Source organism: Halichoeres trimaculatus, unplaced genomic scaffold (assembly GCF_033239565.1).
Source record: "Halichoeres trimaculatus isolate MK-OKI-2021-1 unplaced genomic scaffold, fHalTri1.1 fHalTri1_scaffold_18, whole genome shotgun sequence".
Lineage (NCBI taxonomy): Eukaryota > Metazoa > Chordata > Actinopteri > Labriformes > Labridae > Halichoeres > Halichoeres trimaculatus.
The window spans coordinates 10,094,217-10,111,240 of NW_027437196.1; the positions used below are offsets into that span (position 1 = coordinate 10,094,217).

Here is a 17,024-nt window from a genome sequence, read left to right on the forward strand (position 1 = left end):
CATAGACATTACTGATGGGATACCCGATTCTTTTTACTGAGTCGAGTTAAAATGAGTCACTCACTAAAGTGAATCGGGTTTTTGAGTCATTTGAGTCACTCGAGTCAGTTACCGAGAAAGTGCATAGAAATCTATATTTCAGAGAGATTCATACCAGCGAAATTACTGAAAAGGACAATTAATACACTCCAATGGGAAAAAAAGAGTGAAAGATCATCATATATATTACAGACACTTCTATTTTTCTAACTCACGAATAAAATAACATTAAATTAGATAAATATAACTGAGAAAATTACAAAGTTCAAACAGTGCAACATTAGAAAAAATAACTATGTACAATAAATCTTAAATACAATAAAGCCTCTTGACAAATATAAAAATAAACGGAAATATCTTGAACAATAGTGAAAAAAAAATAAAGTGTCAGCAGTCATCAAAAAGTCACCCCTCCTTTAAAATGATTTGTCCTCACAACAAATTGGCATTTGAGCATTCGAGCTTGCGAGTGATTCTGTGAGTAAGTGCGACCGGTATGTGCTAAGAGTTGAACCATGCTATGTACGTTCGAGCCAGCGAGGGACTGGTATGTGCTTTGAGTCATACTGTGAATGAGTTAGTGATCTGTATGTACTGTGGGTGAGTTAATGACCCGTATACGCTGTGAGTTGAGCCATTCTGCGTACCAGCCATTCTCCCGTGATGTGAGTGAGGGGCTGGGCTACCGTGAGCTTTGTACTGAGTCAGTAAATGAGTCATTTGGGGCGAAGAATCATGATTCTCGAGTCAGTAAAGTGATTCTCGAGTATTGAACGATTCGTTCATGATTCGCACAACACTAATAGACATTATATACGTTTACCATTTACTAGGTTCTTTGGCTTCAGATCTTCAAGAACACGCTTCACGGTTGTCTTTGCCCTCCTTTCTCGGGCCATTGCATTCTCTTTCTCCCGCTCTAGACTCTTGACTCGAGACAAAGCTTCACTGAGTCGGGCCTTTAGACGAGTGGGAGAACTGGGCAATGCATAGGAGTGGTCCTAGTAGACAGACAGGTGAAAAAGTTTTCAGTGATGTTTATATCACAACACTCACAGTTGTTTGGTGCATAGTACTGCATACCTGCAGGTCCACATTCTTACTTTTATATCATACCCCCAATATCACTGTCAGCGCCAAGAATATGTGAAATAGATAGGGTGTGGGTGGCTGTATGAGTGTTAGTGAAAGAGGTGTGTATGTATTTAGGTGGTTGTATTTATTTCTTCTTTGCTACTTTGATTTTAATTCTTTTGTGCTTTGCTGTCTTTATGTCCCTGCCTGTCAAAGCACTTTGTAAACCTGTTTTTAAAAATGCTAAAATGTATTTTTATTATTATATATTTTGAATGTATCTGTTTGTAACATGTAAGAAGTGTATATGAGAGTATGTCTGATAAGAAAGCAAGGGAGAGATTTTAATATGACCAAAGTCATGATGGTTACTGCTCTATGGAACGTATCAGATACAAATACTCACATCATTGGGCTGAGATTCACTTTCAGGGATATGCTCTGAAAGGTCCACTGATGGCCTCTCTTCTGCTTTCCTTGAAGTCTTTGTAACTCTTTTTGCTACATGCTAAAATACAAGAAACATCATGTTTAAAAAACTTTATAGAAAACATGAGTAGGTTTTAGTCCCCACAGTAAATTGTGATACATAATACATCACTAATTCATAATCATGCAGAAAGAAGAGGACCTAACTAATGGTGAAACGTGAAGCAAAGTGTGATGTTAACTTTTGTTTTACATATGAATCATAGACATCTCTAGCATGTAGAGTAAATTTACACCTACTTTTTGGAGATGAGGCGGGAAGTTAAAAACAGATGGGGTCGCTCCATCTCTAAGCCTCACAATCTGACCCGTCCTGTCAAAGTCATCTGGCTTGAAATGATCACTACAGAGCTTAGATGACTCAGAAGCAGCAAAACCCTTCCTTCTTAATGCAATTTCCCACCGCCTCCTCAAGCCAGTGTCACTTGGAAATCTTAAAAATGTGAAGAAGAAAAACGCTTGAGATAAAGTCAGAGTACCAGCTCCTACTATTAGCATTTTGTCGATAGTCCAATACCGTTAGTTATAATGACATAAAATGATAAATGATCAAAAAACAAAATTCTTGTGAAGTCTTACTTGTGAAAGGTAATCCCACGTGATCTGCTCTCAGTATTACGCCGGTTATAGCAACCGTAGGCGGCACAAAATACCGGCATAATTAATCACTTTGCGCTCATAGACTGTATAAAACAGTTTGCGCTCAATCCGTTTGTCTCTGCTGCTGGAATGGGAGACCCATCCAATATGGCGGCGACGCCCGATGCGAGTACGTAATGAGGCATTTCCTGTTTCAACCTCGACGTCACACAGCGCCGCCCTCACCTGTCAGGCTTACGTTACTTTCAAACACACGTAAACCAAAACCTCACATTTAAAACAGGATGATTTTCAGGGTTTTTTTTTTATTTTTTTATTTACTTTGCGTTATATTATTATTATTATTATTATTATTATTATTATTATTATTATTATTATTATTATTATTATTATTATTTTCTTAATTGATAGAGTATACAACCACCATTTACATGAGAGTTAGGCAACAACGTACATTTTCAACATTTGATGAAGTGCTGGGGGGATGATAGATAAAAAAAAAAAAAAAAAAGTGTATAATACAAACTGCTGAAATGATTTAAAGTCTTTTTTGAATTCCTCAACTCATAATAATGAGAAGATTTATAAAGAACTGTTTTTCATCAGTATATTACTTGAAAAGAGCCCAAACAACACATTTTATCACAGTAAAACAAAATATTCTTTGATGTTTTAGAAACACAATCACATAGTTGTTGCCAGATATCCATCACATCTGGATAAAACAGGACTCCTTTTAGAGTTCGGCCGTGTCAGTCTACTTCGGCGCTCATGCGCAATGAATCTTGGGATATGTGAGGCTATGAAGGATTCACCGAATCCGTCCTTCGCGGCCCCCGAAACGGAGGACGGATTCGTCGGCCGCATTTGGAGGAGCCTCCGACGCACCGCTGTGACGTAATCGGTCTTCAAATCCAACCGTTGGCTGCAGGCCCTAAATTGGGACACAGCTAACGTCTATGCTCGTGTGGCTGTCAACCATAACTGTCAACTGTCAGAAAGTCATCCTACATTTATAAAAATGCTTCATTTATGTAAGTATAACCGTAATGTTAAACTATGGCCGTGAAAGCATCATTATGAAAGCAAGAATGAGATCTGTAAGTTGTTTTTACAACATAACTGAAACAACTGGGACTGTCTAACAGAAACGTTTATCATCTGTCCTGGAGTAGATCGAGAAAACTAAAACTTAACTCTCCAAAAATGTCATGAACTAACTATAAGGTTGATTTATGTGACTTGTTAGGTCAAGGAGTACAAAAAATCGTGAAATAGGCCAAAACTTAAGTTACTTAGAGTGGGTTAAATTCTGTTGTTGCAAACCATACAACTTAGAATTAATACAAAATTGAATATTAATGCAAAAATAAGGACAGACTCAAGTAGGTAACACATACATTTATTGCAGAAGATTTAAAAATGCAGAATAAACATAAATAAATAAAAATCTCTACATTTTACATTAGACATTTCAGAGGTGTTTTTGGTGCATTTTGAAGAAGTTAGCTGAACACCTGGCGCATGTTCTGTAACTGAGTGTTCGATCATAATGTGTAGGCATGTGTCAATCCATTCCTGTTTGGAGAAAAGAAATAAAAAAAGTAAATGAATGGGTAAATTAAGCTTCAAATAACGATAGTAAGATATTAAGTCTTGCCAGGTGGTGACAGGAACTCGATTGATACCTTTTATCCGACGTTTATGGAGGGTCAGAGCCTCCTGAGCGACATACTGGATAAAAGCAGGATCATCCACCTCCAGCTCTGCAGGGACTGAGACAGGAATCGGGCCAGAGCCCATTATGGTCACAACCACACTGCTGTCTGCTTTCGGTCTGATGTTTTTTGTCTGTTGGTGTTGATTCACCTTAAAAATTTGGAAAAGTGACATTTTACGAGTTTCTCAAGACAAAATGATTGTAATGAAATGTATGCATGCATGACATTTATTCCTCTCATGATTTCAAAGTGTGACAACATTGACTCAAACTCACTGTGATGACCCTGAAGATGTTCTGTGGTACTTCTGTGCTGTTGGACAGGCAGCTGATCCAGCGATACTTGTCCTCCATGCTGCTGAGCCACTTCTGCGTGTCCCCTGTGTGTCTGTGGACCAGCAGCAGCCGGTCGTCGTACTGCTCTTGGGAGGCGTTCAGAAGTAACTGCATCTCCGCCATGTCAGAGTGTAGCTGCTGGACGATGGGACACTCTGTGTGGACACAGGGTCATGTGGATGGAGAAGTTCAGATCAGGTACATCTATGCAGCTCTATAGCTTAATGTTATTGGTTTAAGTTCCTGTGAGGAGGTTTTTATGGATGTTTCACAAAATTTTTAATTTTTTGTTATAACTTAAAAGCTTTAAACAGCTTTTTGTGAGGAGGACTCAGACCTCTGAGAAAAAAAGATCCACATCTGACAGAAAAAAATAACTAGATGAGATTTTTACTCAAAAGAAAAACAACTCACCAACACATTTACAGGACAAAATCAGCAGAGATATCACTTTGTCAACAGAGGGCACCAAAGTTCACTCTGACATAAGGTTACTCACAGCAACTTGAACTGCAGACTGACAAAACACCCTCCTTTTTTTCAAAAACAAAAAGGAGATCTAGGATGCTGAGGAAAACTTTTGCTTTTTGACATTTAAAAGACTTGAGTTTGGCATTTTCAGCAAATATACCTTTTTATTCTGGATCGCTCTCGTCAAAAGCTGAAATATTTGCATGCAGTTAGCTAAACTTGATAGTATGGCTCGGCTGTATAAGCTCCCTACTCTTCCATGTGCCAACGTGGAATGCCAAAAACTGAGGTGGGGAGAGCACACCTCCCCTCTCTTTCATGTACTAACATGAAAAGTTAAGGCAGGTAGAGCAGCAGCAAAGACCCTGAGGGCTACAGAACAGAGCGAGCATCTGTAACAATACTTATGACCCTGGTGAAATTAGACACAGCAGAAAAAGAGGAGCTGGGATGAGCACGCTGAAGTATATGTGGACATGTGTTACTCAAACAGTTAAATCAATGTGTTACCAAGAATTCTCATTAAGATGTCAGTGTTTGTGTCAGTTATTTACCCTTTAACAGGTATTCCTTACACGTCTTGCACCAACTTCGCAGCTGCAGACACTCTGATGTTTGTCTGCGGAGGCGTCTGCACATGTAGCTGTTCTGTAAGTGGCCCACAGCAGGAAGTGGTCCTGTATCTTGAAACGTAAACACACAGTAATAAATACAGCTGTTCTTACTTTAATGGGGTGAATACAGCTAAGGAGCTTCTGATACCTCTGACTGGTTGCTGAGGGGTCTCATCTTCCAATACATCGCTCACAGAGGAGCTCATATCCCCCATCACATTCCTCCCAAAGTCATACACTGAATCAACGATTTGTCCCAAACCCAGGGTCTTGAAGAAGCCCGGACTTGAGCCGACCTGCATGCCAGACAGGGGGCCGGGCTGGAAATCTGCTGTGAAAGCAAACAAAAAGGCTTCCCCAAACACCTGCTCCATCTTTCTGACCAGAGTGACGCTGTGGTTGAACAGAATGCTGGTCTTAGAAAGCAGCTGGTTGAAGGATGCGTCCACCTGCAGAAGATCTGCGTCGTCCTCTGTGACCTGAGTTTCTCCCGCCAAATTAGCGTATCCTACATTTTCCTCGTCTGGGAAGTAAAACTGATCAGTTTCTTCCAGCTGGGCAGCTAACGTCTTGAAGAACTCCTCCACCTGCAGCACAGAGAGACATTCAGAGAAGATGCTTTGACCCTTCATCAGGCTAACCTGGTGATCAGGGGTGGAAGCAATGAATTACAAATACTTAAGTTACTGTAATTAAGCAGATTTTTTGGTTCTTATAGTTCCCTGAGTATTTTTTTCAAGTTTGTCATTTTACTTGTACTTGAGTAAAATCTATACCATATTAGAATCACAAGTCACCACTGAGTATGCCAACGGTCTAAATCAATATTCAAATCTTATATCTGCATATTGTAGCCAATAAGGCTGTTGGATCTCAACCGCACCACTGAAGTAAGGAAGGAAAACTCCACCACTGCTAGCACAGATGGCTGGAGGTAATATACCATCGTAACAGAGTTCATACTCAGGTTGATACTTGACAAGTGCCTGTGGTCATACCTGGAAGAGTTTTTCATGTACAGAGGGAGAAAAGGAGACAGTGTCTACATGCAATGCATTGGTTAGCCTGAGTGCTTTCCATCATTTTCTGAGAAGTTAAATGAGCTGTTATTGTAGATAATGAGCTGCACGTTGGTATCAATCAATAAGTCAATCTATCTTTAGACGTTTGTGTCTTGGATAGGTTACGATGTTAATGTTACTTGTACCTCAGTGTCAAACTCTCAAACGTACGCCACTGGAGCATCGTGCAAACAGCGATGTGGTCACACATTATGACTGGTCCCAGATTTTTCTGCAACACTGGATCTGGATATATGGATTACAGGGTGGGCCAGAAAGATTTACCCATCGTTTTTTCTTCAAGCATTTGAAGGTACACCTGGCTGTTCACTTTCACACCCTCCTGAATGAAGACCAAAGGAGACTTTGAGCCATCAGATGCAACAGCAGCCCACACCATGACTCCAGCTGGCTTCTGACGACGAAAATGAGTTCTGCAGCCTTCAGGTAGGTGCATAAACCCTGTCATTCTGGGAATTCACCACTGCCTGAACTGTAAAGATCTTCACATCAGACCAAACCAGGACTTTGTCTGCAGCACTCTGGATCTCCTGCAGCATCATTGTCCCCCTGTCAGGCCATTTTTTCTGAGAAGCAGCTGAAATCAGTTGTCTGTGTTACATTTTAGTGCTTTCAGTCTAAGATCCTGTTTGACAATTCTTCTCAGTGAAGTTCTTGAGATGTTCACTTCCTTTGCTGTTGCCCTCATGCTCCTGTAAGGATTCCTTTGGATTCTCTCCCTCACCATCTCAACAACCTTTATGGTCCGGACTGAACGTTTTCTTCCAGGGATTGGCTTGCTGGTGGTATTGCCATTCTCCGTGTATCATTTCATGACATTGTAGACAGTCTTATGACAAACATTCACCTTTTCATGATTTGCATTGTTGTCAGTCCTGCCCCCTTCAAGGCCACAATCTGGTCGCGCTTACCCTTCAATGCCATACTCCACAATCATTAGGAGTAAACAAATGAACTCGGGTACATCAAAAGCTTTGCCTTTTAAGAGAAACTATCCAAAATTTTAAGTTTCTAGGACTAAAGCTAAGCAAACAAAATAGAGATATAGATGGGTAAATCTTTCTGGCCCACCCTGTACAGTAGTTATATTATGTACAGAAGTAGATTTTTTTGCAATAATCCAAATTATGTTTACACTTGTGACTTCATACAGCAATATAACAGCAAAGTTTAACCAACCTATGATGCTAAAAAATCAAAAAATTAGCTCAAATTGTTTCCCTGGTTGAATGAGATTTAAAAAAACAACATATTTTTCCTTCGGTGCTAATTGCAGTGATGTGATGAAGTAATGTTTGAACATGATGTGCGCGATAGTATACTTTCCTCTACAGAGAAAATGTCCATCAAAGATTGAGCAGTACCATGACATCACTTTGACAGCAACGTCTCATCAGATCAATTTGAATATCTGCTACTCACAATGCAATGACATCCCTCATTAAAAAGTAATTCATACTCTGAGCAGATTTGAGAAGACTACTTTGTACTTTTACTCAAGTATTAGTTTAACACAAGAACTTTTACTTGTAATTGAGTACAATTTAAGCAATGTAACAGTTCTTGTACTGAAGTACAGATTTTTAGTACTCTTCCCATCTCTGCTGGTGATACTGAAGCTTTTTGTCTTACCTTAAAGGAGAAAGATGTGAAGCCACGGCGACACGTAGAGGTGAAAAAGTCCTTACAGGTGTCTTCAAGACAAGGCCGACATTCCTCGAAGGAAGATTTGGTTATATCTCGACACTGCCTCTCACCTTCCTCCAGTCTCTGCTCTGTTTCCAGGAGCAGCTGCATCGCCCCCTGAAAAAAAGACAGTGCAAAAGTTCTGTCAGATACATGCAGCCGAGCAAGTCAGTCAGAATCGGTGTAGGTCTTTGCACAGGGAACAAGGTTTTCCAAAGCTGGATTAATCTGCTGACAGTTCATTTCTCCTGACAGCTGTAAAACTACACCCAACTCCCTAAACCAGCTTTCCTCCCACACATGCTGCTACCACAGTCTCTCTGTAGGCACAAAGTAAATGTAACAGCTCTGCATTTAATTACAATCACAGAAGTCCCACCTTCTTCTTCTCGCTGCTTTGTCTCAGGGCGTCCATAAAATGCATGTGCTTCTCCTCTTTCTCCTCCATCAGCTCTTTCACCTGCTTCACCCCGAGTACCGCCCGCTTTATTTCCTCATCCAAGAAACGCTCCCCTGCTGCAGACAGCTCTGCACACCACCCCAAAAAAGAAAAGCTGTGGGTCATTCATGCCCTGTGAAAACATGTTTTATTTTTTTATTTTGAAGGCCTCACCTTTCAGCCTGTCCTCGCTCAGCGGAGCAGCACAGAGCAGGAGCTGAGAGATGTAGAGAAAGTGAAGAAGCAGCGTCTTCATCCTGAAGCTGTGGTTAAAGGAGATGATGTTTAACCTTATTCTGTGAAAGAGTAACATAAAACAGCTTGTGTAAGCAAGTCTGGTAACACTTTTGGTGTTTTCTGCCACAAGGGGGCGCCATTTCCAAAAAAATTTATTATGGAGACTGTTTAAAAAAGGAACATTTCATTCATGAGTAGAGCCCATCGCATCAATATGAAGTCTAACTATTCCTTCACACCATGGCATACCAAAGCCACTGAAAACAGTAAAAATGTATTATTTAAGTCAAAATAATGTTAAACAATTAGAAATAGAAGAAGAACAAAGTCTTTCATAGTTGTAAAAGTTGAAGTGGTCTGTTATTTGAACTTTGGACAGTTTACACACATGCATCATTTTACAAATTATGATAATAAAAACTATACAACTTCGTCAGTATATACACAGAATGAGTCTCTTTCTATAAAAAAGACAGTCTAAAAACATTTTTATAGCTATTTATCACCATTTACATAACACCACAAACAGTAGTCGAGCACGTTAGAAAAACCTTAATGAGAAAAAAAATGTCTATGCATTTCCTTCCTCTCCAACTCTAGAATTAAAAAAAAAAAATTGAGTTTCAAACATTTACCTTGTTACTACGACAACATCAGACTCCAGACGAGAGCTTCAAGTTGTGTTGCTCCAGAGATAAGATTGTGGAGGCTGTTTCCTTTCAGGATTTTCCTATTTCGATCCATGGTCTACTCAGGCACAGATCCTATTAGCGTGTTTGCATCAAGAATTAACAAACAAGCGGGGTGCTATTTGTGAGAAAACAAACAAGGCAGGATGTTTATGAAAGAGTTCTATTAATAGACCAAAGAGAGCGTAAATAGACTAAGTACCCATCAGGCTTTTTCTGGTAGATGTCAGTGTGCTGATACTCTGGGAGATCTGGTGAAACAAGTTAAATTGCTTTTATAAACTCTAAAAATTAATTGTTTAAGAAATACAGTCCCATTCATTAAAACTGATAGCGCCAACGCACTCCAGAGGCCTCCTCAGGTCAAACTTTCTGCTCTAATCTGCATCAGACTGACGGTAAGCCTGCCCCCCTACAGAGACCTGGCACACACTGGCATGGGTTCAGACTAAGCTCAGCACTGTGGGCTACAATTAGAGCAGGAGGAATGCATGTAAGTGTGTAGGTGTGTAAGCTAAAACAGAAACATTAAAGGGGACAACAGCGCTTTTGTAACTCTGATGACAAAACACCAACTTTTTGATGCACAGTATTTAAGATCAACTGTTTCATTCAGTGGTTTTCTTTCTTTCCCAAAAGGCAAGAAAATCTATAAGCAGACACTTAAATCCTGTTTTAGTTGGTCAATTAAACCCATTAGTGGTAACGCTAAAACACTGTGTTCTACCTACACAAAGCTGAAAGAGAAAGAAGTAACACTGGCACAAAAATGGTCACTCCCCCTACTGGTTGACTGCAAAAAGTTAGCAAAGCACGCTAAATTTTAGCATAGAACATGGTTCGGACTTTGAAAACATAGTTAACTGTTGTATAATGTTTCTTGAATTGTTTCAGACCAAGGACCAATTAATACCCCTCCCTCACTACTGTCCTTGTCTTAAGCCACCGGTGCATGATGATTTTGCCTGTAGGCTCATTAATGGAGTAACGTTAGTTTAGTTATTTTCTATTTGGGGGGGGCATGTTCAAGGACAAAGACTGTATAAAACATGGAGGTAGTCTCGCTGACGTCAGCCGTCTGTTTCTGAAACTGAAAATGAAGCACATCGGCTATAGCGGCCTCATTGGTAGTGGCAAGGGTTTTGCGCACATCTATAGGGCGCCTGTCGTTCGTGTGGCTTGAGCTGTGCCTCTGATTGGGCGAGCTTGCAATCTTAATATCCTCTGAACTGCCGAGTTAGAAAAAAATTCAGCCCCGTACAGTGTATGCTGATTAAAAAAACAGCGACTCAGACAGGAGATGTTTTTTGAAAATAGGTTAATTTCTGCCTTGAAAACTTTGGTGTGTATGTGACTTCTGGTTCTTCCGGATTCTAGCACTTCCACATTGTCTCATATTCTCAAACCGGAGGTTGACGCTAGTTCAAGGAAACTTTTGTGAGTCCTGGCGAACTTCTTCTTCTTCTTTTTTCTTTTCTTCTTCTTTTTCCCTTAAAAAAAAAGAAGTTTGCCCATGGCTAAATAATTAAGCTGGCATTTTCAATGTTAAATGGAGCACGTGTCCAACAATTACATGAAAATATATAAATATTTTTTCTTAATCATGTTTTTTTCTCACTAGAGTAACTTTTTATACCTATTTACATCCAATGTTATATTCTCTGATAAGTTTAATTTAACCAGTTATATGAAGCTAAAGAAAAAAAGGTATAAGTCTATCATTTGCAGATCTGTCCCCTGCAATGTGTTGGATGAAATCAAATACGAACAACATGGACCAAAAGAGTTATAGAACTTTTTGATCTGCTTCAATCGCAAGCAAAACTCTGGTCTGAGATAGAGTGTATTGAGGGTTTGTGCAATTTTATCAGAAAGCTAATATTTGTTTTAGCTAGTGTAAGACTCTAACTTTAGAGCAAATCAAGTGTTCGCATGGGGATCCCCTCTTGAGGGTTATTTTGGCTTCACTTTGGAGAGAAGATGGGGGAGCATCGTCCATCTTTATATACAGCTAATATGCAAGTAGTGGAATCATGGGGTGAAACTGTCAGCTACTGACCAGAATTTGTGGATTATTTTTTTTGGCTTCGCAGAATTCAGGGTTAAGCTTATAAAGTTAACAAAACATTAGCTATTGCAAATTTGAAAACAGCCACTCCTGGTTGTCAAAATTACAGATTTATTTAAGATTTAAGCACATTGGAAAAAAAAAAAAAAAGAAGAAACTCACCTAAATATTTTGCTGTTCTGAGGTTAGATTTAATTTTATCAAATGAAGCAATTTAACTGTTCCTACAATTCCCAGCTTACATTATGTTAAACATCCATCACACAGCACATTCACAGTCACCCTGTTTCCTTTCTTTCCACTACTGGCAACTCTCCCCTGGTCCGTGGGGCAATCTAAGTTGTTCTTATCCTGATATCTAAACATGGCAGCAGCGTGGTAAATGTGGAATTCCTGTGTGCTTTCTTAGCCCCTCTGTTAATCCGAGCCCGACGTTGAAAGCCTTGACCCAGCAAATGAGGTCCCAACCTCTAGATGAGGACCAGCAGGAGCAGGCCTGCATGATACCTGACCCTCAGCTGCATTTTATCAGCTCGCCACAATCCCTATCTGAGACATAATACCAGCCTGCTGCTCCAATTATAGCCGACAGTAAAATAACAGTTTTGAAGCCTTTAGAAAAACAAGTAATTAGTCGCTTTATCATCTCAGGCTGGTTTGGAGTCTAATATGAGCTGGTCTGGGTCAAACACCAGCTATTAGCGCTGAGCCTGGGTTTGACGGCTCTGTTATACAAAGACAGAAGAAAAGCAGAGCTCAGTTTGACGGCTGTGTTTGGGTTTTTATAGTTTGGGGAAGTTTAGAGCTGGGACAGTTATCTGTTATCTGTATCTGTCTCCTGTCGATGAATTACTTTGAGCTAAGCGAGTGAGACGTCAGGGCCACGTCAGCACAAAATAACCCAGTGACACTTGCACTGTGAAGACATGAGAGTGGCTCTCTTACTCCTTTGATGTAAGATGCAGCTGTTTCCCCGCCTTTGATCAGTGATCTGCATCTGCAGGCCAGAGAGATAATTGGCTCAGGAAACGATGAAATTATCAGTGCACCTGGAAGAGTCAAGGGGAAATAGCCTCTGGTGAACCTTACAGTCCAGTTCTGAGAAATTAGAGTAACTATTGGGATTGTTTCATGCAACAGTTTTTTGTTTTGTTTTATTTTGTTTTCAAAACATGAAGATCAGTTTTATCACGTCACAGACCTGGTTAGCCTCTAGATTACATAGCACCGATTAGCAAAGGTTGAAAATCTTGCAATTTTGCAAGTGCGCATCCAGTTTTTCGGAAAGCTTATAAAAGAAACTCCACAATGACTTTTGAAACCAATTTTCATTTTCCTTTGTTAGATATGCTTTTTTTCTTTCTTTCTTTTTGGTGAGGAATAGGTACTCTAGGCCATGGGTTCCCAAACTTTTCTGCCCCTACCCCCAGTGCCAGAAACTCGACACCCCCTGCTGTGAGAAGATACATTAACAGGCCAATCAAAAACAGACAAGAAGAACAACAAAGACACCAAAAAGAGAGATTAATGGTAGAAAATTAGACTAACTTTTTGCACATGTTGTTATGTAAATGAATAAGTCAACACTGTCAGCATTGCTATCGTATCTTGGTCACCTCAGGGGTGTTGAGGCAATATGGAAAACAGATAAAACACTTTTTGTTTGTATGGTTTCATATCAAATTTAAACCCAACTTTTTTAAATATATTTTTAAAATAACTGATGAAATAGTTTTGTTTTTTTTAAATAGCTTTTGATTTTGAAAGGCATTTTTAACCTCCCCGTTAGTTTTTCAAGACCACTTTGGGAGCCACTGTGCGAGGCTGCTTATTTCTTGCATTAGACCATTTTTTTCCCAATGTTGCTTTCAAATACTTTTGTCTTTTATTTTATTGAAACTGCAGAAAAATTACTCTGGATTATGCACATTTTGTAGTATTAATGGAATTTGGGGTTAATGTGGTTATTCATAGTTTAACCGAAGCCACTGATAAGCCAAACAGCCCTAAAGGACTATCATATGATTATGAATTTCATCCTTGAAGGAAATGAGATGTGAGGATGAAAAAACACAGGAACTGCACTAAAATGTCACCGTTTTACTGTGTCGCTCCTCCTCCACAAACCCCTGAAATTATCTGCAATGGGTACCAGATTTTCACCCGGGGACGCGATTGCCATCAACCCCCCGTAACTTAATCTCATCTCGGGCAGATTACTGCAAGACGTCCCGCATCTCCCCAACCTCACCGGAGGTGGAGAAACTGCGGGAGAGGACAGAGGGGTGTCACTGCAAGGACTTTACAACCTGAGCGGGACAGCGGTTTGTATGATGATATAAAGTTACACGCAAAACAGAGAGAGGTATAGAATAAACCGGAAGTTCTGTGAATGGCCTTCAAAATAAGAGCATACAATTTGCTTTCGTTAAGAACACAATTTTTTGAGCATCAATGAACAGCATCGATGACTGTAAGACCTGAAGAAAGACTGCATGATTATTTATTCGTTTATTTATTTGTAAAACAAAATTTTTGCCTTTGAATTATTTGCATACTTTGCTGCTGTGCATATGAAAGTAGCCAATTTAGCTTAGCAGAAACAAATACAAGGAAGCAAACTACACTTTTAACTTTAATGTTTACAGACATGTCAAAGTTTCTGTTTTGTGTTCATGTGTTAGGCTATAACTTGGCTGGCTGAGGTCTCTGGTGTTTGACTGATTATAAACAGCTAGCATGTGTAGCCATACTGTGTTGACATTAGCAGGTGTTCAACTATAGCTGCAAGTGAAGCACAGTTATCATAAAGCTAGTGTCGGTCTAGTTAACATTTTCTTTAGAGTATTTTTAAGGAATAAAAAGGAACTTTGAACTACTTTGATCGTTAGTTTCCAGAAGAAACTAGTCAGATTCAAAACCCCTTTGAGTTTGAAAGTCCAAAGTCACTGCTGAATCTTAGACGGGCACCAGCTGCAGAAACGGGGCTGTACAGCTTGTTACAGCTTTGCAGTGACGTCACGCTGAAAAAAGAGGCATGGACGGCTGCTGTTACCTTTATTCTGGATGAACAGCGCATCTTAATATCTTGTCCTGAATATCGCATGACTGGGATACAATTCTGAAAAGCAAGCAAGCCAACCCGTATAGTAAAAATGCAAGTATTTTCAGAGCGTAAGCCTAACAAAACTGTAATGCATTTATGTTAGGCCTGTTAGCTGGTACAAAAGATGTAAGATAATGCAAAAACATGATTAAAGAAGCCTTTTTTGTATTTGTAGTGTTATTCTGTCAATTAGTCTACAGATTCGACATATTTTGGATTGGGTCGCCGTGGCTTGTTCCCCCTGAAAAAAAGTTTGGGAAACACTGGGCTAAGGCATCCCAAAGATGATATCTGAAACACAAGTTTTTGCTTCTTTTTTTTTTTAAATTGCTCTTAACGTGCCAACTGTCCTTACCCGTGGCTTAGCATGTTGGGCTGTGCTATTGAGTATTAAGTACCTTTTTGGTCATTGTTCTTCATCAAGCTCAAAGATTTAAGCACCCTAGTTGAAAAGGCTTATTCTAACAATGGACTCTTTTAGTTTAAAGTTTTTTCGTGTTGTTATTTTGAACACAGGTACAAGAGAGAAAAAAGTGAAACTGTGTGCTCTCTTTTTGCCGAAGCAACTTTACTTTGAAAGTTATACCGGAAGTACAGCTACTCTACATTTACTTCACACTATAGTAAGCGAGCACTCCTTTACTCCTACAGTGCAGCACTTCTGGACTTCACTTCACCATCACTTCACTCCTGCAAAAACTTATCTGAGAAGAGGCGAGCGAGTGAACAAAGAGGATGGGACTTTAAACTGACAGTTTAACATGAAGACAGCCTTTTGAGTGTCACCTCTGTTATCAGTGTTCGTGTCCTTCTCGGTGGAGCAACTTTACTCTGTTGCGCTGGATGCTGAGATGCGCAGAAAGTGACAGCGGTCCTCATCTCTTCAACAGTCCTTGCGAGTAGTAAAACGCCATGAAAGGTACGTTTGAATATGGCGTGTATGATCAAATTAATTACCTTTTTTTATCCATAAGGCGGAACATGCTCGGATAGTTAAGGTGGTATATGCATGTGTTTTTGTAGTGCGTGTACACATCTGGATGACATTACGGTAGTGTGGTGCAGAAGTTGTGATTTGCTTCGGTTTTCATGCAATTCATTGACGGATATGGAAGAGTAAATAAAGTAAACGCAACGAGACCGCGTGCCATCTGTAGAGTATCATAAATTGAGTTGTTGACACTTTGACGTCAAAATTTCATATGCGGTTTCCAAAAAATATTACGGTAAAGAAAACATCCTCCATGATAAGTAAAGCGAGTTTATCTTATAGCCCGTAATTTTCACATTTTTCATCAATATCTGCAGGAAAAAAAATCAACATTCAGTGTTTTCATCGTCAAAACTGATATTTTTTATTGAAATGATAGAAACTAGAGCAAAATAACTTACTTAAACAGTATCAATGGCTCCTCATGTAATCTAACCCCCTCCTGACCCCCCACCAACTAAAACACAGTGCTCATCCTTCCCCATCTCCCCTGTCTTCCCCCTTTAGTCCCATCTGTTTACAATTACCAGTGATGCTCTCTGTGAGCTCTGCTCCAGCCTTCAGTGTAGAGCAGCAGAGTGTAATTAGAGTTTACTGTCAACAACCCAGAGAAACCGCAGCCTGTGGCTTTTACAGTTCTCTGAATCACACATACACACACAAAGAGTGGAGATGATACTCCGCTATCTATGACTTCCACTCTGCTGAGCACAGAGCAGTGAATTCATGGATAGTATTAAGGAATTCTTGGCCTTTAATCCACAAGGTTTCTTTGTGATTTATTTTGCGGGTTTTGCCCTGCTTCTGCTATGTCTGATTTATTTATGTCATGTTTATGTTTTGTCACACAGACGACTTTGCAGACGAGGAGGAAGTACAGTCTTTTGGATACAAGAGGTTTGGTGAGTGAAACGTCTTAACTTTTCCATCAGGAGAGAAAACCAAGCAGGCTGAGCTTGGATCATAAAACTTTTTAGGGTTTGAGAATGAAGTGTTCTGAATTAAAGCCACTAAGTGTGTGGGCTTGACTCCTCTCCTCTCTGCTGCTACCTACCTTAAAGTATCATCTCTTTACGAGCCTGTCGGCATAACTGAGTTTACACAGGAGACATTTTTGATGGCATTGCTATCAACAGACTGCAAGAGCCTCATCTGACCTGATATTAGTCTCGGTCCCTGATGGTTCTGCTCGGTTTGAGCTCAACATAAATGTGGTTGTGAGTGTGTGAGGTCCAGCTCACCACAAACCCGACGACTGCTGACATTACTCACCAGATCAAAAACTTTCACAATCCTTCTTCTGCCTTTTATCCACTTAAACTAAGCCACTCAAACACACAGACTCACACAAACATGCCATAGGACCTCAAAAATGAGGAGTCA

General features: G+C 39.9%; 3 protein-coding genes across 4 annotated transcripts in view; 1 reads left to right on the top strand and 2 right to left on the bottom strand.

The window, feature by feature from the left end:
* Positions 1 to 5: 5 nt before the first annotated feature.
* Positions 6 to 2,332, bottom strand: LOC141807661 (THAP domain-containing protein 6-like). Its single transcript, XM_074693800.1, has 4 exons — positions 2,182 to 2,332; positions 1,843 to 2,035; positions 1,520 to 1,621; positions 6 to 1,040 (listed from the first exon to the last, which is right to left on the bottom strand). Exons 1-4 carry the CDS (start codon positions 2,259 to 2,261, stop codon positions 849 to 851), a joined length of 567 nt encoding a protein of 188 aa, XP_074549901.1. The 5' UTR covers positions 2,262 to 2,332; the 3' UTR covers positions 6 to 848.
* A 1,417-nt stretch (positions 2,333 to 3,749) lies between these two features.
* On the bottom strand, positions 3,750 to 8,806 carry LOC141807838 (clusterin-like protein 1). The gene is made up of 8 exons (XM_074694056.1): positions 8,725 to 8,806; positions 8,491 to 8,639; positions 8,058 to 8,228; positions 5,492 to 5,930; positions 5,284 to 5,412; positions 4,199 to 4,413; positions 3,863 to 4,071; positions 3,750 to 3,780 (listed from the first exon to the last, which is right to left on the bottom strand). Exons 1-8 carry the CDS (start codon positions 8,804 to 8,806, stop codon positions 3,750 to 3,752), a joined length of 1,425 nt encoding a protein of 474 aa, XP_074550157.1.
* Positions 8,807 to 15,310: 6,504 nt separating this feature from the next.
* The window catches only part of LOC141807456 (collectin-12-like), a 41,316-nt gene continuing 39,602 nt past the window's right edge, over positions 15,311 to 17,024 (top strand). Inside the window, exons 1-2 of one of the 2 annotated variants that reach the window (XM_074693493.1) lie at positions 15,311 to 15,569; positions 16,493 to 16,543. In XM_074693493.1, the coding sequence (XP_074549594.1) occupies positions 15,563 to 15,569; positions 16,493 to 16,543 (58 nt within the window). In that variant the 5' untranslated portion in view covers positions 15,311 to 15,562. Of the gene's footprint in view, positions 15,570 to 16,331; positions 16,408 to 16,492; positions 16,544 to 17,024 lie in introns of those variants that run through there. The other variant, XM_074693492.1, reaches the window with a different exon arrangement.

Excerpts from the sequence above, each read along its gene's own strand:
- LOC141807838 (XM_074694056.1), bottom strand. The coding sequence starts at position 8,806 with ATGAAGACGCTGCTTCTTCACTTTCTCTACATCTCTCAGCTCCTGCTC. Across the intron at positions 5,931-8,057 it reads TCACATCTTTCTCCTTTAAG|GTGGAGGAGTTCTTCAAGAC; the intron begins GTAAGACAAAAA and ends TCTGTGCTGCAG. Across the intron at positions 5,413-5,491 it reads CCCTCAGCAACCAGTCAGAG|ATACAGGACCACTTCCTGCT; the intron begins GTATCAGAAGCT and ends TTACGTTTCAAG.
- LOC141807661 (XM_074693800.1), bottom strand. The coding sequence starts at position 2,261 with ATGCCGGTATTTTGTGCCGCCTACGGTTGCTATAACCGGCGTAATACT. Across the intron at positions 2,036-2,181 it reads CGTGGGATTACCTTTCACAA|ATTTCCAAGTGACACTGGCT; the intron begins GTAAGACTTCAC and ends CACATTTTTAAG. Across the intron at positions 1,041-1,519 it reads GTGAATCTCAGCCCAATGAT|GACCACTCCTATGCATTGCC; the intron begins GTGAGTATTTGT and ends TCTGTCTACTAG.